Source organism: Diprion similis, chromosome 11 (assembly GCF_021155765.1).
Source record: "Diprion similis isolate iyDipSimi1 chromosome 11, iyDipSimi1.1, whole genome shotgun sequence".
Lineage (NCBI taxonomy): Eukaryota > Metazoa > Arthropoda > Insecta > Hymenoptera > Diprionidae > Diprion > Diprion similis.
In genome coordinates, this window is record NC_060115.1 from 6,160,949 (window position 1) to 6,186,105 (window position 25,157).

Here is a 25,157-nt window from a genome sequence, read left to right on the forward strand (position 1 = left end):
ACACCACCCCAAGAGGTAGAGCATTCGGCGCGTTTTTTTTTTACGTGGTTTCCCCATAAGGCCTATTCCACGGAGAAAATTTGTAAGATTGATCTTACGTACGTTCGTCAAGAATTTTCAAATGATTTGTTTTCTAGACTGTTAATTTGAGTAAATCATTTTTACCAATTAGTTTCTGCTTGTGCAGTAAAATACAAAGCGATCGCGATCCAAGAAAAGATGGCCATATAACTGATCATCGGCGACTGAAAACAAGAAAACGGACCTAAACCACACCTATGACCAAATAATGAAAAGTAAATTTTTCAGTGAAGCCGATAAAACTCTGTGACCAAAACAGGTGAGGATACATATATATATATTATATATATATATATATATATATATATATATATATATATAGTTACTAACATGCTGAAAGAGGCAAGAAAGTGATTAGTTTCTATGGAAAAAGATCATAATTAGCAAAAAACGGAAAAAAGGATTAGCTGAAACAGACAAAAGGTTTGATTAGCTAAAATAAACGAAAGGTTTAATTATCTGAAACAGATAAAAGGTTTAATTATCTGAAAGAGACAAAAGGTTTAATTAGCTGAAACAGAAAAGGTTTAATTAGCTGAAACAGACAGAGGGTTTGATTAGCTGAAAAAAACAATAAGTTTGGTTAGCTGAAACAGACAAAAGGTTTAATTAGCTGAAACAGACAAAAGGTTTGATTAGCTGAAAAAAACAATAAGTTTGGTTAGCTGAAACAGACAAAAGGTTTAATTAGCTGAAACAGACAAAAGGTTTGATTAGCTGAAAAAAACAATAAATTTGGTTAGCTGAAACAGACAAAAGGTTTAATTAGCTGAAAAAAACAATAAGTTTGGTTAGCTGAAACAGACAAAAGGTTTGATTAGCTGAAAAAAACAATAAATTTGGTTAGCTGAAACAGACAAAAGGTTTAATTAGCTGAAACAGACAAAAGGTTTGATTAGCTGAAAAAGACAATAAGTTTGGTTAGCTGAAACAGACAAAAGGTTTGATTAGCTGAAAAAAACAATAAGATTTGGTTAACTGAAACAGACAAAAGGTTTAATTAGCTGAAACAAACAATAAGTTTGGTTAGCTGAAACAAACAAAAGGTTTGACTAGCTGAAACAAATAAATTGTTTGATAAGCTGAAACAGACAAAAAGTTTGATTAGCTAAAAACAAAAAAGAGGTTTTATTAGCTGAAACAAACAAATGATTTGATTAGCTGAAAAAGACAAATGGTTTTTGACTAGCTGAAACAGATGAAAGGTTTGATTAGCTGAAAAAGACAAGAGGATCTCAGGATCGAAAAGTATGAAGTCCACGCGCAAAAGGCGCGGTTAAATTTGAAAACTTCATTATTCGTAAGAAAATTGAGTGAAGAGTCGGTCTCAACACACAAAGAGTGCTTTACTTTCTCACATACCATTTACGAAATTTACGCGCAAAAGGCGCGTCCGATTCCCGTAATTAATTTTCGCGCAAAAAGGCGCGGCCAATTAAGGCGTGCAGAAACTTTATACATCTAGGAATTGTCGCAAAATTCTGTAGAAACCCAATCCGCATCTGCGTCTTTTTGAATCCGACACATTGCAATGCGGATTGTTGTTCTGAGATGCGAACCAATTCCGGGGAGGGATTTGGGGTAAAGAAAAGGCATGCATTATTGTGTGGCGTGACGGTCGGCGGTCCTCTTCGACGCGACGTCTTCGAGCTCAACATCTCTCCCCATCTAGCGTACCACGGAACGCGATAGATGATCCAGAGATGCTTTTTGCCCATTCAGACGACCACAGAGATTAATTGAATGTAATAATGACTGGGAATGACTGAATAATTGAATTGAATAATAGCTGAAAACTGATTGTAGAGTATCAAGAAATGGCAAATTGAACCTCGTTAAAATTCAAAAGCCAACAAATGATCTGGAGACTCTTGTACATAGACTTTTATGCGTTTGAGAAGAAAAATCTCTATGATCGTTTGACGCTGTGGATTACAAAAGTTAGTAACATCGCGGCAGATCGCGACCTTCCTACCCTCGCCTGATTCCCAATAACGGAACCACCCAACGAAAATGTTGAAACGAGAGACTCATACACACATGTATAACCTCCGCGACGGATCCCAAAACGCCCACCTACCTACCCGGTTACCTATATTCGATCTATACGATTCTCCATTCGTTCCAACACACATCATTCTCTTTCATTTGCGCCGTGGGCACTGTCACTTACTTTTTTGTTGATTAGCTGTAGGGAGTAAAATGTTTTTGTACCATAATCAGCCAGTTGTTATGCATTGATACAAAGAAGAGCGACATTCAACAAATGATAACACTATTTCAGTATATGGAACTTCAAATCTATTATTATTACAGATATGTATTACTTTAGTGAATACTAGCTGACTATCGGTACATCAACTTTTTGAAAAATGGATTAGAAACATCCTGTATGCTAATTAGCATTTTTCTAAGCGAACTAAACCTGCAATTAATCAGTACTTGCTGACTGTTAAAAAATTCAAATTGATTCAAGATTTAACATGCAATTTGACTAAGTAACGTTATACTACAATTGAAATTTAATTGTTTAAGCAATCGTGTGAACATCATCATGTAGAATCGTTTGAATACATTGAAACCTCAGGTTAATCCACCACTTAAACGACATCATTGGTAAATTAAAACGTCGATTATTACATCAGTAGTTAAGACAATTCTGTCTCGCGAATGTCGAGTAAGCAATGGTTACCTGTCGCGATGCTCATTCCACGTTTGGCAACGTGCAAAATTTCTAACTTTAGGTAAGCTGTAGTAAACAAGGTTGCAAATAAAAAATAACTGGACTGAAGTCAAGCACCGTTGCGATCGCGAATGAGCCTATCCATGCAGCTAAGAAATCGAAGATTTGTGCAACAATTGTTACCGCCACGCCACGTGACAGGGGAAACCCAGGGAAATACCCGTAACCTAAACACATGCAAACTCACCAACGTTGCCGAGCATGATGGAGAAGTCACTCGGATGTCTCTGCTTGACTCTGGAAAAAACAGAAAAGGAAACTCGAATTAATTTAGTAAAACGAGTCTTCAGTTCACAAATTAATTATTACTGTTTTCTACTTCTATATTCAATCACCGCATGTTGGATAAGCACAAAATTCGGCTTCAAATTCCTACCATGAATTATCAAACAATAATTGCATAAAAGAAGTATTTTTACCTCCTCCGGGATGCTCCACACCTGACAAATAGTAGTTCTCGTAGCATCTCAGGTTGAATGGTGAAGCGATGCACTTCCTACACTGCAATAACAATATAACAGAATATTAGTCACACGATATCATTGGATCCAATTTCATGTAACTACAGACTATCTGAGATGGGAAAAAAAAAAAATTCGCAATAATTTTTCAGTAGTTTTTGAAGAATCAACTGATGTATTAACAGTTGATCTGTAGAAATTAATAATATAAAGCTAATAAAATAGCACAACTATTGAATAAATGCAATAAATCAGTACACAGCTGAAATCGTTTACGATCAAAAGCGATAATGTAGTTAAAAATCATATCAATCCCGTACCTTTTTGTTTTGTTCACTGTAGTGGTTGGTATGGTTCCACTTTATTCTCAGAGATCGATTGATCAGGTTAGTTTGTTCAGATCGTTACTAATTGTGGTGAATGGTGCTGCAATGTAGTCTATCCCTGTAAACAAGTGGAGTAACAGCATTTTATTAGTATTTTATTTTTAAAACACATACAGGCAAAATTGAATAACAATAAATTTCAACCAACTGACAAATTTATGAAAACGAACGAAGCGTGATAGTATAATTAGGAATAATCTCGAACGTGTACCTGTTTTTTATTCTTTCACAGAATTGTGACCTCATCAGCTTCTGCATTGTTTTCCAATATACATATATATTGAGAGGGCCACTCGATGCAGATATTGCTTAACCTCGACCAATCTTACTGCAAGTCATTTCTGGAATCACGTAAAACATCATATTTTAATAATATTACATATCCAAAATCCATATGCTTGGTATGAAGCGCATGCAGTTTCAGCGTTCAGTTATGCCGAGTGTAGAACGTGTTATCAATTGTATCGCAAAGTGAGATATAATTTGGGTTATTCACCTTCGCCGGTTCCTTTTCTGCAATAAATCCGTCTGTTCAGATATTACACGTTTTCCAAAGTTCATTGACAGGGTTTTTCAGTCCAGATCATTACTATTGCCAATCAACGTACTTGCAGTTTTTTTCTGTAATCAGGTAAGATAACACAGGTGAGGTTAGTAATGTAACTTTTAAAACCGATATATAGCACCATTCGAAATTCATTGTATAGTTATTCAAAAACATAACATGAGAAATGAACATCAATCTATGATTTGCATTCGTTCGTTTTTTCAATTTACGATCACCACGTAATTTATAAAATGTGTCATTTTACTTTAATCCAGCATAACTTCAGAACGAGACCTCAGTTGTCGAGAAGACAAAGCATTCGAATTTACGAAATAAATATACGACGCTTTAATGTATCAACTTTTGTTACAATAGATTACGAAGTAAAGGATTACCAATTCCAAGAAATACTCGCAGTGGATCGCAAACAAACAGAGATTCGTTGTTGTTTTCGAACGTTACGCTGCACGAGTCGCCGCGATATGCGCCGCAGCAACACAGCTAGGTATAAACAACGCACCCTTGGACACCACCGAAACTCTTCCTAAATTCGGCCAAAGTCCGATAAGTTTCTTTATACACACGAAGAATGACGCTTGAAAATTATCGATTGACACGATTTTTCCTTCGCATAGAAAATTTGTCGCTTGAGGATTACAGCCGTTTGAAATCCGCCGATCAGGTAGCACCTGATCGCTCAAAACAAAACAAGAACAGAGCCGGCCGATCGTCATTTGACCTTCATGCGCTCGGCAGCTGTTCTGAGGCATCAGATTCTCCCGGATTGTTCAATTTTGAACAACGACAAATTCCGACCAAAAATAAAAATCGTTTCAGTTACAGATTTTCACGAGGAACATATTGATAGCCTCGGAGTAGCCTATGAGGCGATAATATTAAGTTACCTTGTATATCCACGAGAGAAAGACGCGATAAGTAGTCCAAAATGAGAGACACGAACTCAAACGAAATCACTTTTCGCAATTAGGTACGTTTTACCAGAACATTTGGTCGGCCTCAATGGTAGCTTATCAGAATGTTATCTTGTCACAAAATACTTGTCACTGTCTTCAAAAGTCTGCCCGAGAGAAATTCCTATCTGTTAATAGCTAATCTAGAAAGCTACGCGTATAATCTAAGAATCGGCACGTTAACAACCCTGAATTCCACGCTCTGCACTTTTACTTTTTGTGCTATAGGTAGCTGCGTGAACCGGCTAATTGAAAAAAAAACTTGCCAACAATCTAAATACGCGTTTCCAGGAAGTCAGTAAGCGAAAAATGAAAAGAAACTGACACCCGACGCAGAGAGACGAGAATCGAAATCGCTAAAAGCTGAGATCGCACAAATTAGTGAAAACTCTATGGCACGAAACTTACCTTCAGTCGCTTTTTCTCTGGGCTGCACGCTGCTGTTCGTTGTATTATTCACAGCTGAATTTGGTGGGAATACACTGATCGAATAACGTGACACTACCTGAAGAACGCGATCTAAATTCGGAACTGACAGCATACGTCTATCCGCTCCGGCTGCTCGGAAGCGACTGACTGGCGATTCACGCTACGCGGCGGCCAAAAGCAAGTCTCGACCGGTTAGAAACGTTATACGAGCTGCGCGCAACGCGGTTCTTCTTCTTTGAATTGCGTATTTCCTCAGAAATACGTTGGAATCAGGGTTGCACTGTCGAATGGTATTAAATCTTGCATAACACATTTTCGCTAGCAACTTTGCGATGTGGCAAAAAAAACTGGCAATAAACATTGACCACGAGTGGTACAAAATCGCAAGCAACACCACGGCATGCAACATGCGAGGAAAATATAGAAAGAAATATCAAAATGCAACTCACTCGTGCCGCATTGCGACCTTTGAATGCATCGGGATCTCTGAAAACTAAATACGCAACCAGCATCCTTAGCGAATTGGCTGATATTTGAACGAAACACTATGGTTACCTATGGCAAACACCTTATTTCGAATACGAGTTTATTTATCCGTGTCCATTTTGCATATTTTTTATTTTCAAAAGCCGCAAACTCACGTTTTATATGCAATTACTTCTGTCGCAAGAAAATTCGGTCCTGACGACTGATCACCAAGATTGATCAAGATGGCGACTCGATCGGTTGTCAAATGTTTGCCGTGACGTCACAGAGCCCGCCAAAAAATCGTAGTGAACATCGTCTTAATGAAATCGATATTATCGAATCGAACTATTGAATGTATCGAAAACTGGTTCATTTTTTTTCTGGCAAAACTAAGGTAGCGACATCTGTAGTCTAGTTTTAAAACCGTATTCTTATTCTCTCAACCATTCTATGCTCTCACGCTTTCAGGTTGTTTTTGGCGCGGAAACGTCAAAGATGTGCATGTAACTGTTGCCATGTGACTTGTAGCAGAAAAGTAGGCATTCGAAATTGGTTGTTATAGGATATATTTACTTATATAAAAAAGAAAAAAATGCCGGACATTGATATAAATGGTATCACCGTTGCTTTCCCTTTTGAACCATATGACGTGCAAAAAAGATACATGGAGAAAGTCATCGAATGTTTACAAAATGCAAAACATGGAGTGCTGGAGTCACCGACAGGTATGATGGATCTGGTCAACTTTTTTATAACTCTCAACATGAATTTTCTTAACAAAATGCTAAGAATGTTTTCAGGAACTGGAAAAACGTTATGCCTTTTGTGCTCCTCGCTAAGTTGGCTCTTAGTCAAGAAGGCGCAGCTTCAATCTCAGGCTCTACAGGGACCAATTGAGAAGCCAGCCTTTGGAGGCGATTTTTTTGAAGGCTTGACAAAAACCCTGGAGAAAGCAGCTGGGAAGTTGGATCAGCCGACAAACTTCAGCTGGGGCATGCCAAAAATAATTTATGCCTCGAGAACGCATTCACAGTTATCGCAAGCTATGCAAGAGCTCAAAAGAACTTCTTACAAACATGTTAAAGTTGCCGTATTAGGCTCAAGGGATCAGCTTTGCATTCATCCCGAAGTTTCCAAAGAAACTAACACTGCAACGAAAATTCACATGTGTCAGTCAAAAGTCAAGTCTCGCACTTGTCATTATTACAATAACGTCGATGCTAGGTAAACGTCAATGAAACTAGTCGATAGTTTTTATGTAGATATATCAGTACAGATATTATTTATATATGTTTATATTACTTCTCATAAACCGGTTTTATTTTTTCCATGTCTCACTATACAGAAAATTGGATCCTATTTTCGGCCAAGAAATTCTTGATATCGAAGATCTGGTAAAAACTGGACAGAAGATGAGATGTTGCCCATATTTTTTATCCAAAGAACTAAAGCAGTCGGCAGATATCACTTTTATGCCCTATAATTACATCCTCGATCCAAAAACAAGAAAAGCGCAAGGTCTCGAGTTACAGAACAATATTCTTCTCTTGGATGAAGCTCACAATGTTGAAAAGACTTGCGAAGAATCTGCTTCCCTGCAAGTAAAGGATTGAAATATATAATCATTGTCATATATATCAGTCTATTTGCAAAAATAATTTCACTATTTACATTGCACCTGACTTTTTGTATTATTTTGATTTTAATGAGAGAAATATTTTGCATATAGATTAGCAGTACAGATATAGCCATTTGTATAGATGAGATCACCACAGTGATGAAAGATGTGGCGGATGAGGCATCTTCAGGTGAACCTGCTTTCGATACTGTCAGTGGATCTCAGAAAGACTTTACTCCAGAAGATCTCTGCATTCTAAAAGCAATGTTTTTAGAGTTTGAAAAGGCGATTGATGGTATAGAAATTAAAAAGAAAGACGAAGGTGAAACTTTTCCTGGGGGATACATTTTTGAGCTCCTAGAGAAAGCTGAGGTGCGTACATAGAAGGATCAAAATCAATTAAAAAATCAGAATTACACGCTACCTCTTCACTTTTTACTGTTACAATTTTTTCACGCTCTGGATTTTTTTTCCTTGAATTACAGTTGACCCAGGGCAAAGAGACTTTGGTAATTGATAAACTGGATAAAATTGTACTTTATTTGTCAACGACCAGCACCTCTCCGTTCTCAAGAAAGGGAAATGGCTTACAAAAATTCAATGACTTACTGCGAGTGGTTTTCAGTGGTGGCCAGGCATCATTGCACCACAGAGATCAAGTTAAACGATGTTATAAAGTACATGTTATGCCGGAGGAAGTGAAGAAAGGTCGAAAAAACGACGGTTGGGATGCCTTAAAAACAACCTCAAAAACTGAGGGGAAAATCATTAGCTACTGGTGTTTTAGTCCTGGTTTTGGGTAATCGAAACAAAACATACCCAATGTAACTCGAATATCTCCAGTAAACATTCAAGCTGTTATACTTATTATTATGTTATCTAATGCAGGATGCAACAAATAGTAGAACAAGGAATACGTTCTATCGTCTTAACGAGTGGCACTCTGTCCCCATTAAAACCGCTCATCTCCGAACTGTCCATACCCATTGACGTGCAGCTTGAAAATCCCCATATAGTCACTGGCCGTCAAGTATGCGTCGGCGTATTGAGCAACGGCCCTGACGGACATCCTTTGAATTCGTCATTCAATACACGGTACTTGTTTCCATTTCATTCTGCTTGTACAAGGAATTAGGCCATAACAAAATAGATCTAAGAACGACCATTGAATTAAATTTTCAGAAATGATCCAAAATACATTGCATCTCTTGGACGTACCATCTACAACTTCAGCTGCTTAATACCCCATGGTATGCTGGTCTTCTTTCCATCGTACCCAATTTTAAAGAAGTGCCAAGAAGAATGGCAAAATTCTGGGATATGGACAAAGATATCTGAACGAAAGGTGAGACGAAATTTCTGAAATGTAACTCTTAGCAATCATGAAGCGGATTAAATACGAATATATAACATTACACACAATATTTATTTTCTTTGTATTAATTTCTTATTCTTTTAGCCAATTTACGTTGAAGGTCAATTGAAACATGTCTTTATAAATACTATGAACGAGTATTATGAAAAAATTCAAGACCCATCATGCAAAGGTGCCATTTTCATGGCTGTATGCAGAGGCAAAGTCAGTGAAGGCTTAGACTTTGCAGATATGAATGGTCGTGCTGTTTTAGTAACTGGCCTCCCGTTTCCGCCATTGAAAGATCCACGAGTTATCCTGAAGCAAAAATACTTAGAAGAGAGTAGAAGCAGAGATAAAGAGGTAGAGTGACTCTGAAATAATATTGCACCCAAAGTATCAGCTTAAGTCATTAGAATATCTTAATTTTTAGTCACTAACGGGACAACAATGGTACCAGCTCGAAGCATCTCGAGCAGTAAATCAAGCCATTGGCCGGGTCATAAGACATAAAAATGATTACGGTGCGATAATCCTCTGTGACTGTCGGTTTGAAAACCCTGGGTTTAGAAAACAATTGTCAGCTTGGTTGCAACCTCACATCAAAAAGTTCACCAATTTTGGAATGATCACAAAAGACTTGAGAGAATTCTTCAGAGCAGCAGAGCGTGATGTATTTATCCGTTGCTTATGAGACACACAACATTGCATCATCTGAAATCCCTGTTATTTATTTGCATATGTAGTACTTATTTTATTTACACCGTTTACAGTTACCGCAGCCAAATATAAAAGGTGGGGCTAGTATTACAAGTAGCCCAGACTTTTTTCTACGAACTAGTAGTGGTGCGTTTGGGGAAAATCACTCTCGAAATGTAAAAACTGGTATAAAACAAGAAACAAGTGTTCCATCTGTGGTTATTGACGATTTTAGTATCAATAAATACACAGAAACAAAACCAATACAGCGGCCGATCACTGAAGGAAACGAAAAAGATATTTTTAAATTGCTAGACACAAAATCAAAGCCTGTAATAGATTTCAGCAATTGCAAATTAAAAACGGATTGGACTGGATGTGAGCTGACAAAGAATGTTGAACAGCCAGTTGCAAAAAAGAGAAAAATTCACGTTGCAGGGGTAAAGTTTGATGCATTCTCAGAGCCTTCAACATCTGTTGAATCACCTTCAGCAAACATTGAGGCGCAGACGCATACAAAAAATGTTATTGCAACAAAAAAGGCAGTACCCAGTGAAAAAACAGAAATTGGGATAGCTTATTTAAAAGAAGTGCGTAAAAATAATCAAACGAACTTTTAATGCTTACATTCTTGAAGTTGATGCTATCAATTCAAGATTTTCGGTAGCAAATCGCTTGGAAGTACTTGTAGTCTAACCAATACTATTTTATTCCTTTTTCCTGTCAGGTGTTTCCATTTCATGGTACAATATCGAATCTGACTTACGTTTGTTTATAGGTCAAACGATCCCTGACGAAAGAGAACTATCAGATATTTTCAGTAATGATTCGTAGCTACACGAAAAATGCTGATTACGACCAGCTCTTGAAAACGTTAGAACTTCTTTTCCCAAAGACGAATAATCTACGGCACTTATTTAAAGGTAAAAATTATTTACTTTAGTCATTTGTACTCAGCCAATATTTCTTTCTCAATCATACAATTCCGAGGCATTGAATTTTATTATTTCAGGTTTCAGGAGTTTTTTGAAGAAAGAACACACTAATGACTTCGATAGTCATATGAGGCTTCTAGAGAGGCTAGAATTATAAACAAAATTAATCCTTGATTCTGAATGAATATCTATTTATATGTGATTTGTAAGTAATTTCGATGTAATTTATGTATCAAGTATTACGTGCAATCATGCAAACTAACTCAATAAATTCACCATTTATTTTTACAAATCTGGCTGTCATCAATTAATGAATCCTCAATTGTTGTTTATGAATATTTATTGTGTTTATTCATTCGTGGGTACAAAAATTGCGAGTTACTTTGTAATTCATGACTATTCAAATAGCGTTACTTTCGAGTGTTTGTTCCACAACTGTTCCTGCCCATAATACGATTTAATCATATGTTCTAATTTTATGCTTTCAGTTATGAACATACACTTCATTCCGCAAATATTGTATAAGACTCTATCATCTGTCGACTAGCACTTATTATGCAATTCACAATTTAGCCTATGCGCACAATAAAAAAATGCCTGCATACAATCTGTAGGCTACTATCCATCTGTTCTATCTTAGGAACTGCATTTTACTTTAATTAATAAGAAATTCTGTATACTTTCTAATACTTTTCACGTAAACGTGCTTCTATATCTTGTAAATTTGTTAAATTAGTACCGCAAATGGTTTAAATATAGGTATATTTAAAGGTATAAGTCAAGTAAAGTATATATATATTAATGCATGCATATCATTAACAGTCAGTAAATGAATTCATTAAAATTTACAATCACCGTACGCTTTTGTTCATTCCATTCTTATATGCCGCAAAATTCGAAATTTATCCAAAATGTCTACTACTCTAACAAGTACTATTTAAAATAAACTCGATATTCCGAGAGTTTCACTTGGGTAAAAGTGATTATTAGTGTAAATATCCATTCCAAATGACAAGGCACGTCAAATCTGCTTTTTCTGTTTTCCATTCCTCTTGCTCGTATTTTCTTGCGTTATAATTCTTTTCTTTGGCCATGTCAAATAATTTTGACCATAGAATAGCGATACATGGGAAGAATATATCAACACTAAGAATGACGCGTTTAATTTTACTCGAAAATATATCTACGTGGTTTTGGGGTACGACTGTCAGTGAAAATGTTACACGAACGTTAATTCGGATGTTGTGTTCCCAGCATTCTATAGCCAAATATTTTCGAAATAAACTGCCTTCTGTTCAAATTCTACTAACATACGTCTCAACGTATGAGTGAACGAATTCCTAAGTCAAAGCTACACATTCTTTTTTGAAGCTACTCAGTATTCATGGGAGTCGCAGCATTTTCACCAGAAATTGCCGTGGTCACGATATCAAGATAGTATTCGCCAAATACACTGCGATTATGGGATACGATGATCAAAAACTGCGCTGCAATTCCAGCAAGTTCTTCCTGGAGTGACGACAGCCCTGGAGGTATCTGTTGCGGACCTGCCGTCTGTGATTGTATGATTTTTTGTAAGAACTGTCGAATTCTTATATCTGAAAAAAGAATTTCATTTGATCTAATTGAAAGTGTTCAAAGACAATAGAAAAGTATTATTCGAGCATGTAAATTGAAGATACTTACTGACAAGATGTCGAATCTTATGATCCGGCTTAGCAATTTCTATGAGTTGAGCACTGAGAAGAGACTCCAGCTCTGGAGATAATTCTGAAGCACCGACTTCCTTCAGTGTTTCCTTGACATCGGCTGTAACTTGTAGTACAATATTCATCATCGCAGTTGTCAGGTCCCTGAAATAAAAAAATTTTGGGAAACTAAGCCTTACAAAGTTAACGCTCCGAAATTTGATAATCATGAAGCTTGCAAAATTTTTCAGCAATTTTAAAATCATGAGGGATTGAACGCAATCAGTGTTTCAACCTACTCGTTGGAATGAACGGATTCCAAAAGCACGGCGAGATGCTGTTTCACGTTATTCTTAAAACTGGTTACTCCTTGAAGGGGGGCGCCAATAGTGTTGTTAGTCACCAGCAACACTGTTCCTGTGATGCACAGTCTACAGGTTCGATCTCGTAACTCTACCAATCGCCCTTGGTCCATCATCAGCGTCTATGTGTGAAATAAGGAACAGGATAGTATTTGTAGAATGTCGGTAAATGCATCTTTGATTGTAATCACTGTAATGAACTATAAGCGCAAGTACCTCTGCATCTGGATTGAATTTCCATTCTAAAAGATCCAAGTACGCCTCAGTTAGCAAGCTGTGTGTAATTTGACGAACTGCATTGATATCCGTAGAAGGTGCGGTAAGTTTTTCCATATCCAAATTTCTGAGCAGCCATTTTCGCGTTAACTGGAGACCGTCTTCGTTGACTTTCAAAAACTCGGCAAATTTCTTTTTTTCATATTCAACACTAGATGCAACGATCTCAGGTCTTATCAAAGTTATTGTGAAGTTTGCCATGTCAAGCTTCATGAGCTGCAAAGTTTCCAAAATGCCCCTAAATGTCTCAATAACATCGGTCGACTGTGCTAACTTTGCAATATTTTCATCCCTGACTGGTGCGCACAATTTTGCCATTATAGAGATAATAAAGTTAGCATAATGATGGAAATCTAAAATTCCCTGCTCTGCCTGCTGTTTAATGAAATCAACGTCCAGGACCTCGTTAATGTTTTCTCGTATCTTCGTATGTCGAGGCAATAGGAGTTCTTCCAAAGCCTGAGGAGATAAAACGAGATCTTTTAATATTGACACACTTACGCAAATTCTATTCAGACTCATTTGACAGCTGATAACTGGAAATTTTGAATTACCGTTTTTATTTCACCAAGAAGAGTTAATGCTTGATTGTAATTTGGTGGATCCTCGGCCAATTCTTGGGCTAGCAGCTGCCAGAATATGTTATGCATTGTTTCCTTAACTTTTTTTTGAAAGCTGTCACTTGGTGGATCTAGCGTTTCCAATTTGAAATTTTTATCAAGCGCGATTTCGTGTGCCAGTGCCATATTGGTCATACCATTTGCTGCCTTCATTATTTCTTCAAAAGACACAAATTTTGGAGGAGATGCCCCGGTTAGGCCTCCAACCATAAAGTTTTGTGCCTGAAACCTGTTTCGATGGAAAAAATGTTGATTTAAAAAAAAAATGAATTGTTTAAAAACTTGGATGCTACACACTAGAATTTCAAATTAAGAAGCTCACTGTTGTGTGTTTTCATTTTCAACCGATCTTTGATTGTCCACACGAGTTTCTACTGGGGCACTAGCCTGGTTATTATTACATTTCTGTTCCTCTTCATTTTTCATTTTATCACCGCTGTAACAGAAATTCTGAGGTTTATTAACATTCACAATTAAGTTTGGAGACACGACAGTTTGGGGGTATTGAATATAGTAGATTCGTATTAGGATTTGCACCAGCTAAGTGACAAGGATATATCGCAGTAATTGCTTTAAGTACTGACCGCCAAAGAAAAGCAGGAATTAAACTAAAGAATATCTTCGAGCCTGGCAATTTACGATTGAACAAGAGACAACAGATCGTAATTCCCCATACCACACCAGCACTGCGTAAAACCTTATACCTGTAGTGGAAATAGAGCAATGAATAACAATCGTACTGAAATGCAATCTAGAATTAAGCAAATTCAAATTAATCATAATCAAATCCATGTTGAATATTCCATTAAAACGGGTAATCTTTACTTTAATGTTAGGTAAAGTAAAGGGTTTTCAATTACGTTAGACTCAAGAAATCTGAGGTCCGAGGATAAATTTTTCACTCATTGACATACCTGTCTAACATCGTTCTATTAAACTTTAAAGTCTAAGTTGAAAGACGAATTATTTAGGAATTAGAAGCAACGCGATTTGAAGTAAAAGTCGACCACTAGCTGAATGCTCAAATAGCTGTAGTAGCCAAAGAGGTCAGACGCTATCTATAAAAAGAACTTCATTTGGTGCAAGACAGTATGGAAATACACAGCCACTTTCCAGAGTGTCTGTTGTGGTCCTTGTGATCGCTAATTGCTATTTCCAATTTGTTGGTCAGACATTAAAACTGTTTGCATAAGTTTATTTAATTTATTCACAAGGTTAAGAGTGCATGAATACTGTTAGCACAATGATAATTTGCTCTCAATTAAACAAATACGAATAAAAAAGAATTTTTCTAAATGAGATATGGAAATTGTTATTTATTTTTTAGTACAATTAATATTAACATGCAATCACTTAATCAATAATCAATGTAGAATTCACGACTTTTTTCTTTTTTCTTTGTAGAACGAACAATAGAAGTTTAGCAAGCAAAGATAATACTTTGCAACCAATGTATATAACAAATATGAACATGTATTGATCTGTTTGTAAACACGACAAGTAAATCTTGAGGTTACATTTTCAAAAACATTCATGATAAGATGCAGTTGTAGCTGGGAATGAAAGGTGTAAAAAAAAGTGAAAATTTTAAATAACTACCGAAATAATGATGTGTCATTGAAATTATTCTAGAAAATTCCATCACAATTTAATGCAGTACCTATATCACTGCTAACTGCGCAACGGCAGGTGAATGACACATCGCTAAAATGATTCATTCACCTTGAACGAATTACACAAAAAGAAAAAAAAACCAGTAATAATTTTAGTAACATCGACATGTACCTTTACTGCAGATGGTTCAAAAAATATTTGAAATAGTGGCGTAGTCTATACTGGTATAAAAACACTTTTAATTTACTGGAATTCAGAATCAAACACCAATTGCATGTTAAAAATGGTTAATTTCGTCCGGAACAGCTGTGGTACTGTTTACAACTTTGAAGCTTGCTACGAGTGCTGCGGGCTGGTGTGACCACTGTGAAGTGCAGCGAAGGCAACTGGAATCTGATGGAGAAAAGTGAAGTTGGTCAATTTTTATTGACAGCAGCAGCCAGCAGCAGACGACAAGCAGACGGCAACCACCTGCGCAACTCCTTTGTCTCTCACTCGTGGCAACTTGTTGATTTTCATTTTTTTATTCTCCCAAAAAGGGTACGAACGTCTGGCAACTTGGATCGTTGTAGTTTGCCTTGAATTCATCTTTCCTCTTCCCCGGGAAGTCGACCCTCGATCCCTATAAAGTCTTTTCCTGTATAATACGAGTTCCTTTAACATATAGATCCTCGAGTTGAACCTCTTTGGTCAAGACATAACACGTGGGCCTCAGTAAACATACATAAAGTTGTTGCATATATTTTGCGTGTGATGTGGCAAAGCACAGCTTTTAAATGCAGCGTAATTGGGATTCTCAATTCCAGAAAAGTGAATTTGGGAAAATTTCAGAGTCGATCATCTTTCCTTTATAATTATAGTTTTGTCGATAAAGTCACATCTTTCATATCTTAGGACAATTTCCGCGGAAGTTTAGGGCAGTTAGAGTATTGTGTTTTCAATGTCCTGAACCGGGTGAAAGTTCTTGTTTGATAAACGAATTTGGAATTGCCAGTTCGTTGACTGCCAGTTCTCTGTGGCCCGTGGCAAAAGAAGTTTGATATGAAGATGAAGGAGTCTAATAGAGCTTTAATGATCACAGGAGGATTTTTCATATTCACTATAATAGTTGTACGAATATCAATTCACCTCTCAAATGTCATGCCTGAATTATGCCTTTTAATCATAAAAGTGTTACGCCAATTTCTATTTTCACAGATGCACCAAATTGGATATGTTGAGAATACAACGTTCCGCTATTTTACTGACAAAGTAGAAGTATGGAGAAACGATTGGGACAAGAATTGTTTCTGTAAAACTCACAATCAAATAAATCTTTTGAATTCGTTAGTTCTCATTACGTTATTTGTTTTCAAATGTGTTCTTTTTCCTCCTCAGGGAAAAAAGTTGCAATATGTTATAACTAAACTTGAACAATGATAGCAGCATGTCCCGTAAAAATTTTAAATTCTAGGATTTCGCTGTCCAAGTTTGGTCGCCGTAAGAACTGTTTAAATTCGGGTTGAAAAATTAGATGTTTAGTTCATGGCGTTTCAGTAACAGGTGGCAGCACCGAGCCATAAATCGAAAATGTACCGACCACAACCGGGATTATCGCCATATTGCCTTCAGAGTTTAGGGCCGGGTGCCCGTAGCCTCACAAGCAATTTATAAAAATGTTAAGATACGGGTACGCGATCAGGAATTTATCAAAAATCACACGAAAACCATGCTTGAGCTACGAGCAGATTCCCTTAAAATATATCGGTGAGTATAGAATAAAAAAAAAACATTGCATTGTCAAGTCAATGTCTATCGAATGACTTCCGAAAACCTCATGCAGCACCGTGATGTTTTTCTAGACTATTCGAAGATTTTAACACGTACATTTAGTAGTGGATGATAAGTGAGCTGTAAACTTGTAAAAAAAACATCAGGAAGAAAATAAGAAAGTTTTTAATTGTCTACGTTACGTTCAGAAAACGGCGTATCGTGTCAGATTTTTTCACCCTACACCTTGAACCCTGCAGCGTTTCCTTGACTTCAGTTAACCTAAAATTCAAATGTAATTTTTAGTAGATTTCGTGAGTAATACGCTTTTTCACTGTGTAATGTTTTTACTCATAAAAAATTTCAGGTATTATAAGTGCCAATCGAAACTACAGCGATGCCGGTGATAAGAAGACGAATAATCCTAACAGACCACCTGGCACTACATTGAAAGCGGAAGAATGCATTCCCTCGAATCAGTCGAAATCGAAGGGATCATTTTCCTCAGATCCTGTTTGTCCAATGGATCCAAATGTTGAATGCCCTTTGAGTCCTAACCGGGATTGTGGTAAAAGGCCAGAACCATTCGGGGAAGATGGCAATCGCAAGAGGCAGCAACGGGTATGGATGCAATTGCTGGCTGCTCTCTTCATCACTGGAGCCACCATGTACATGGTAAATATATTTAAAAGGAAACTTTTTATTTTAGGGAAATTAAGTTGCAATATTTATTTGATGAAATGTACAATTTTTAATGCAGGTGAATCGAATGGGCTGGTTGCAAACACCTGCGACACTTCAAATACCGAAACAGAGTAAGACCAGAGTTGCGATAACGAATATTGCACATATTATTTCAACATTTATTAGTTTATTATCATTCAGTAAAATATGATTGGGCCTTAACGATTGAATAAGTTTATTGAACTAGAAAGTAGGGATAAATGCATAGTACTTATTATTTGCTACTGAGTTATTATTATTGGATTTTGAAGTAGTTACTACAATTTATATTTCTTTCTCCTAGAGAAGAAGAAAAAAGCAGAGAGAAAGAAAAATAAGATTCCAGCAGTGTCTTCAGAAATACCAACAGAAATCCCTTATCTCTTGATCGGGGGTGGAACAGCTGCTTTCTCAGCATTCAGATCTATAAAATCAAAAGATCCCACAGCAAAGGTAGTTGATTTTACCGATTCTCATAGAAATTGGATCATTTCACACTATTCGTTATTTTAGGTTCTGGTTGTAACGGAAGAAGGGGACCTTCCCTACATGAGGCCCCCGTTGTCCAAAGAGCTTTGGTATAACAAAGATAGAGAAACTACAGAGAAATTAAAATTCAAACAATGGAACGGCACAGACCGAAGGTAGTTGCAATATTGTGAAACGGTAGATAAGCTGAGCTTTTATGCAATTTTTACCATGGAATTGAATAACCCACTTGTTTTCTCCACAGCTTGTTCTATGAGCCTCCAGAATTTTACACTCCTGTTCCAGAATTAGCACAATCGCAAAAAGGAGGTGTCGGTGTAGCTTTAGGATGGAAGGTTAATCAAATTGACATCGTTAATAGGACGGCAATACTTGAAGATGGTCATAAAATAAAATATGAAAAATGTTTATTAGCCACTGGTGTGTTTTCCGCTTGAAAAAATAGTGCAATTTAATAAGTATTCTATCACGATATTCAGTTCAATGTAAAATGAATTCTACAGGTGCCTCGCCCAAGAACCTTCCAATATTTGAAACTGCAGATGATGCAATTAAGAGTAAGATCGTACCGTTCAGAACAATAGAAGACTTCCTCAAGCTAGAGGAGAGCATTCATGATCCAGCTGTAAAGAATATAGTTATTGTTGGTGGAGGATTCCTTGGTTCCGAAGTTGCGTGTTCCTTGGTTAGAAACTGTAAGTGTTACAGTGCTACAGATTATTTAATGAATGGAAACAAATTCAAATGGACTCAAATATGTATGAATAATTCTGGCAGGTATCGTGAAAATGCTCTGGTGACTGAGTTTTGAATTTTGCAGTAAATCCAGACCAAAAAACGGTTCATCAGATCTATAAAGAAAAATACATAATGGCTCAAGTGCTGCCTGAATACTTGAGTGAATGGACTACGAACAAAGCAATGCTCGAAGGAGTGAGATGTATGCCTGAAACTGAGGTTGCAGATGTCGAAATGAAGGGTGGGCACCTGAAACTAATTTTAACAGATGGATCCAAAGTGAGTAAATCCTCAATTTTCAAAATTAAGGAAATGATGACTCAAGATTTGTATTTTTGTACCTGAGAATGTCTGTGTTTTTAATTAACAGATTGACGCAGATCAAGTTATCGTAGCAGTTGGTGCACAAGCTAATACCCAATTAGCTCAATCTTCTAATCTTGAAATTGACCCTAAAGTCGGTGGTTATCTTGTCAATGCTGAATTAGAGGCAAGGAGCGATTTATGGGTCGCAGGGGATGCGGCTTGTTTCTATGACGTGAGATTGGGCAGAAGGCGAGTTGAGCATCACGATCACGCCGTTATATCTGGAAGATTAGCAGGCGAAAATATGACTGGCGCTGGTAGTTTAAATTTTCTTCGTGCATAAATTTGATGCTTCATAACATCGAAATAGTATTTACTGCAACGTATCCTGAATAAATAGCATCACACATCCATTAACTTATAGAGCATGAATCTAGAAACTTGAGAAATTAGCGTCCTGTTTCAGGTAAACCCTACTTGCATCAGTCCATGTTCTGGTCAGATCTTGGACCTGAAATCGGTTACGAAGCAATAGGAATCGTTGACGCGTCTTTGCCAACTGTAGGAGTATTTGCCAAGGCAACGGATCAAGATACTCCGCTTGCTGCTGTCACTGCGTCTGACGAGGGATTGAGATCAGTTACTGAAGAGGTGACAAAGTCCAGTTCGATTTATCGCGAAATATCATATACCAAGCTACATTATGATTGTAAGCAATTTTGATCGTTGTTAGTTTAATTTTTAATTCTCCACAGGGCAACAAATCCTCAGCGATTGTACAAGCAACACCCGTATCCCAAAAGCACGCACCTGTTGAAGGGTTGAAGTCGGAAGAGTCTGCAAAGAATGTCGAAGGTGACAAAGAAGGCAGTAAATCATGTGAAGATGAGGGAGGAAATAAAGTGGAGAAGCCCCATGACGAATTTGGAAAGGGAGTCATATTCTATCTACGTGATGATGTCGTAGTTGGCATTGTCTTATGGAACATATTCAATCGCATGTCTATTGCACGACAGGTGGGCTACTACTTTCATAAATTTCTATGCTGGTTTCCCAGTGGGCTTGATGTAGCTGGGATCTGATTAAACGAATAATTAATAACATAAAATGAAGAATTAATAAAATTAACTTTCCAGGTTTTGGCCAGCGGAACAAGGTACGATGATCTCAATGAGGTAGCTAAGCTGTTCAGCATTCACGAAGACTGATACCACCGAAGTTGCATTTACCATCGAATCACTGTTTGTATATATTCGTGTTTCTGGCTATCGAGTTCTTGAATGTATTTTACACCCTGTACTAAGAAGCGATCTCTAATGATTTAATGGCTAAATTTTAGGAAGCATAAAATATTGTAGATATCATTTCTCTTAGAACCAGGAAGATAGTGTTTTATCTGAAACTCGGGTAAATCGTCATATTTTCTCGTAATCGTACAAAGTCTACGTGCATTTATATTATAATAAATATATAAATATCGAACGATACATGATGCACATTGTTAGAAAATAAAGGAAATCATTGATCGTGAATACGGACGACAGTTTTTATTCACAGTTACGTCGGTATTGTTTTAGTTGTTTAGTGACTCATCATCTGCAAAAACCATACAGTATCAACAATAATCAGCATATATTTCATTGTAATTACCTGGGTACACTGTGCTTAATTACATTATTAACATATTAAAGTATTGTGTTTGTTGCAGTAACTGGTATTACTTCTGGAAGAAGTTTGATCTGAGTAATTAGATCGGAAATCACGTCACTAACGCTGCTTCTTGGTACATAAGCAGAGGCAAAGTTATATTGCGATACCGCTTCGACAAAAGATCCATTAATTGTAAATGATTTCCAGATCGATAGTCAGTTAAATCCTGTAAGAATGAAATAATATGCAAGTTATTACTACTGTGATTTTTGAAAGTTCTCACTGCTTCAAGCTACGAAAATAATTTTACGCACCATATGTTCTGGCCACATCTTTCCATCAGTTACGTCTTCTAAAAGTTGGTTCTGACTGTAGTGTAATAATGATGTACAGTAATACAATGTGTAGTCAGCTGGATAAAGAATACAAATGGCTAGCAAATGTACGATTTCGCACCATGGTAGTACCCTCCAGAAATATTGAGATATCATTTCGTCACAAATAATCCACCAGTCTGTACCGCAATTATTCTGTGAATTTTGACAGACACATTATTTTTTTTTTAAATTTCCGGTCTTGTGAAAAATCTATTTTGTAAAGATAAAAACCTTCAAGGCATATTTGATGCTTGGCAATTCATTTGCGACGATATTTTCCAGGAGATGTGAGAATGTGGTTTGAACGTTTACAGGGAAATTCTGTTTACGACTCACAGCTTTCCCTAGCATAGGCCAAATGTACATAATCGATGGGAATTGCACTATTTGCGTGATGAACGTCTTACACCTTGAAAAGTAGACAATTCATTAGAAAGTGATACAAAATTGGTTTTGATGTTAACATTAATTTGGCGGGTCAGTGATGATCCATTAAAACTGAGCCATGTAACTTTCAAGCTACTGCTATGACGGTGAAGTTTTCAATCTGAGACCTGCCTGTGATGAATCATGGTTTGCTAGAGTCACTTTTTATATGAAGTACGAGTTTTTTTAACAAATTGCAACTCAGAGGTGACTGCACGTTCCAGATATAACTGCAACCATCATACTAGCAGTTAGTTACAGAACTTTACTTCTGAAAAGAGTGATTCGCGGCCACCTGAGGCAACAAAGTTAAAAATTATACATGCTCACCTCTCCATATTTCCATCACAAATAATAAACACACTTGCAATAAACCAATCGAATCCTTCAAATTTTTTTTTCCACCCGTAATACTTTATAAATCCGTGAACCTCTTTTAAGAAAATTTTCAGGTTTGTTTTCGCAAGTGGCGTAACTTTCATAAGTTGATTTTGTTCTGCGTACAGCAAAGTTAATTCAATGCCGTACACTTCTTCGGGCAACAGTGTGTCATGATCATTATGCCCTGGCCATTCGAAATGGTTCGTCAATTCTAATTCGGGAACTGCCTTTTGCATTTGATCAAGTAGATTAATCACGACGGAATGCTAAATGTGTTTGAAAAAATTTATCAATGCATGTGATAAAACAGAAACTCTTATCTGCTAAAATTCGATCCTTACTTGTATTGGCTCTTTACTAGAAATCTTATGAGCTTTCCTCGCTTGTGACACCCATCCATTGTCTCTGAGTCCAGGCTTGCTTTCTTGGAGAAATCTTCCTAATTCTGAATGTAACGGTATCGTGGGGCAGAGTTTTTCCATATCAAATTTCACAGGAGGCGGTAATTTAGAAAACAATTGTGCTTGCTCTAGCACTTCTGTGTCACCAATGAATTTATTTATAATGCAATAGGATTTCAAAAGTACTTTGTGGCGAAGGAAACCTGCCTCATCAATTGCATATATTACTTTAAGTTCGCCATCGCTTTCTATTTCGATAGTACAGTTTTCTTGAAGATTGAGTAGTAGTTCCTTTGAAAACAACAAAAGTTCGCATTGATTTGTAGCATAAATCAAGTGGTAAATACATTGAATTCTTTTATAAGTCACCTGATAATTCAGCATGCGCTTTAAAAAAATATCTGCATCCAAGTTATCGAGAAAAACGTGTAGAGCCATAAGTGCAAGGCAGTGATATGCTGAATTACAGTTTACAGAATATTGTAATAATTCCCATAAATTACTGGGGTGACTGTCTTCACTAGACGAAATTTCTTGATTTGTATCATCCAATAGAGCAATGAAGCCTGTAAGAAATAATTGAAATATAGGTTTTTGCATAATTTGAATATTGATATACCGTAGGAGCTGATCAAACGTACACAAGATGTTCAACGACAATAGTCTTAGGATGTGTAAAAACTCTTTTACAACACAATCTTCCCAAGGATCATGAAAATTTTGAGGATCTTCTAACTTTGCGCAAACATCAGATAATACTTTTGATAAGAAGTGAGGGGCTAGGTCTCTCAAGATCGCAAAACCCACTGGCTCCAAAGCCGCAGTGGACAAAAAAGCGACAACGTTATTACAACTCCAAGATGACTTAAGTGGCTCCACTGAGCCTCGCAACAGTTCTTCAAAAACTGACTCCTCACGTGTCAACAACTGTAAGGCGAGAGGTAGTGAAACCACTTTAAGCAGAATGTTCTTAATTGCTCTGCAAGAGAAAAATGATGTGAAGGTAATATGGATTTAAAATGAAAAGCAAGTGATATTTTCCTACCTATCGAGAGATTGCTTTTTCATTTCATTTTCCATTGAGTACTTGTCCATTTTGTTGTACAGATGAGCGATTGCTGGATAAAATTCATTTTGTAAAATGTATTTTATCACGTGACATACATCAGAGCACTCAAATAATCTTCCTATGAGTCTAAGCAAATCAATCACATACTCTGTGTTCATTATAGAAAGTGGTTGCCGCAACAAATCTGCAGTGTATACCAAAACTGCATTTGCTGGACAAGTGGCTGCCGATTTTTCTTTATAATTCGATGAGATTCCACTGGAGTTTTGGATTATGAAGCGAGAACCTTCTTCCGTATTCAATGCTCGCATCATCACATCTATCATGTGAGGATGTATCTTACGTTCAGTTTGGGGTGGTACTCTCAATAACGGATCAAGAGCTAGTTGATGAAATCTAGCATCATATAAAACTGATGGAGAATCCAGTAGCCTCTGCAGAGTTGAACGAGAAATATCATAAATGCTTGCTGGGACTTCTGAAACTGCTAGAATATTCAACGAATTCAACAGAGAGAGCATAAAGTCGGGAACATTAAACGGGTCATTCAATTTAATTTCCGACAATAACATTCGACCAGCAGCCTTGCTGCAAAGCTGAGTTAAAAAGCACAGAGAGTGGAGGTACGTCACAGTCTTGACGGTGTCTCCGGAGATATTTACTTCAAATGGCTCATCATTAACATGTGCCGTAAGGGTCGATGGTGATTCTACCAGACCCACCCTTACAATATAAACGATACTTTGTAACAATGCAGGGGATCTTCCTAGAACAGCTGTTAGTATTTTCAGCGTTGTTAAGCTGTGAGCCCATTTTCTGGACCAGTCTGACTTGGGCTCCAAAACTGACAGAATATTAAGGGTGGTCAGAATTTGCAGCTGATTGCTAATACCAAAAATATGAGAGCTTAGAAAAGATAGAAATTGTTCCATCATTTCTTCTAATAATTTTTCTGTGTTTCTGTTGCTTTTTAAAGTTTCTTCCTGGTGTTGAATGACCAAGTGCATTATACGAAATAATTTCTCATGCAAGTTTATCTTGAAATTAATACCAGACACCAATGTCGGCAACATATGATGCAGCCGTTTCGAATGATACAGTGCACTGAATGTGTTTAGCAAATTTGTTACAACATCTTGCTGCGCCTGAGACCCATTTAGTAACTGAGCATGAGCTTGTAAGCTTGCTTCAAATATAGGCTGACTCTCATCAACAATTCCATCTTTCAAAGCTTTCAACAGTAATTCCCACGATTGACTACTCCCAATATTAGTTATATCGCTCCGTGTCAAAGCTTCGTATCCTGCTAATCTGACATGGATTGGTTTATCATAGCTGATTTTATTCACAATGTAGGTAAAATTGTCACTTCCAATTGCTCGCATTGGCCCCCAATCTTCGCCAGACAAATCACTGGAAATAGACATAGAAGTCCCAGGTCGCACCTCACTTATAGCTGCAGAATTAGCTCTGGAGGACAAACAACGCTCATCAAAGACTGACTTTACTCCGGCAATCAGTTCTGTCATTTCCTTAGATCGAACCACATCTTGAGCAATTTCGTGCATGTCTTCATTTTTCTCTAGCCCCTCCTCA

At 37.0% G+C, this 25,157-nt stretch overlaps 4 protein-coding genes and 1 pseudogene across 9 annotated transcripts; 3 read left to right on the plus strand and 2 right to left on the minus strand.

Moving 5' to 3' along the window:
• Window positions 1-6,562: 6,562 nt before the first annotated feature.
• On the plus strand, window positions 6,563-11,271 carry LOC124412214 (regulator of telomere elongation helicase 1 homolog). The gene is made up of 12 exons (XM_046891905.1): window positions 6,563-6,811; window positions 6,887-7,310; window positions 7,432-7,687; window positions 7,816-8,076; window positions 8,190-8,503; window positions 8,593-8,799; window positions 8,887-9,049; window positions 9,164-9,421; window positions 9,492-9,731; window positions 9,832-10,347; window positions 10,536-10,680; window positions 10,770-11,271. The coding sequence occupies exons 1-12, from the start codon at window positions 6,679-6,681 to the stop codon at window positions 10,847-10,849; spliced, it is 2,997 nt and encodes a 998-aa protein (XP_046747861.1). The 5' UTR covers window positions 6,563-6,678; the 3' UTR covers window positions 10,850-11,271.
• Window positions 11,272-11,849: 578 nt separating this feature from the next.
• Window positions 11,850-15,768, minus strand: LOC124412215 (T-complex protein 11-like protein 1). 5 transcript variants are annotated; one of them, XM_046891907.1, is made up of 8 exons: window positions 15,424-15,767; window positions 14,223-14,342; window positions 13,961-14,074; window positions 13,573-13,867; window positions 12,959-13,477; window positions 12,680-12,864; window positions 12,379-12,545; window positions 11,850-12,290 (listed from the first exon to the last, which is right to left on the minus strand). In XM_046891907.1, the coding sequence occupies exons 3-8, from the start codon at window positions 14,062-14,064 to the stop codon at window positions 12,064-12,066; spliced, it is 1,497 nt and encodes a 498-aa protein (XP_046747863.1). In that variant the 5' UTR covers window positions 14,065-14,074; window positions 14,223-14,342; window positions 15,424-15,767; the 3' UTR covers window positions 11,850-12,063. The 5 variants fall into 5 exon arrangements, with proteins under 5 accessions (XP_046747863.1, XP_046747865.1, XP_046747862.1 ...); XM_046891909.1 differs by lacking the exon at window positions 15,424-15,767 and adding an exon at window positions 15,238-15,403; XM_046891906.1 differs by lacking the exon at window positions 15,424-15,767 and adding an exon at window positions 14,553-14,672.
• LOC124412743 lies at window positions 15,536-16,612 on the plus strand (annotated as a pseudogene).
• Window positions 16,613-16,837: 225 nt separating this feature from the next.
• On the plus strand, window positions 16,838-21,469 carry LOC124412134 (apoptosis-inducing factor 1, mitochondrial). 2 transcript variants are annotated; one of them, XM_046891773.1, is made up of 12 exons: window positions 16,839-16,998; window positions 17,369-17,676; window positions 17,762-17,816; window positions 18,029-18,177; window positions 18,238-18,368; window positions 18,458-18,633; window positions 18,717-18,908; window positions 19,034-19,230; window positions 19,322-19,574; window positions 19,724-19,908; window positions 20,013-20,273; window positions 20,394-21,469. In XM_046891773.1, the coding sequence occupies exons 1-12, from the start codon at window positions 16,908-16,910 to the stop codon at window positions 20,463-20,465; spliced, it is 2,070 nt and encodes a 689-aa protein (XP_046747729.1). In that variant the 5' UTR covers window positions 16,839-16,907; the 3' UTR covers window positions 20,466-21,469. The 2 variants fall into 2 exon arrangements, with proteins under 2 accessions (XP_046747730.1, XP_046747729.1); XM_046891774.1 differs by lacking the exon at window positions 20,394-21,469 and having other exon boundaries at window positions 16,838-16,998; window positions 19,724-19,915; window positions 20,006-20,223.
• Window positions 20,875-23,500, minus strand: LOC124412744 (protein broad-minded-like; the record flags this gene model as incomplete). Its single annotated transcript, XM_046892866.1, has 7 exons — window positions 20,875-21,133; window positions 21,222-21,437; window positions 21,516-21,693; window positions 22,041-22,357; window positions 22,433-22,783; window positions 22,862-23,058; window positions 23,134-23,500. Coding segments are annotated over 7 exons (1,743 nt in total), but the record flags the coding sequence as incomplete, so codon positions are not given.
• Between the last annotated feature and the right edge of the window lie 1,657 nt (window positions 23,501-25,157).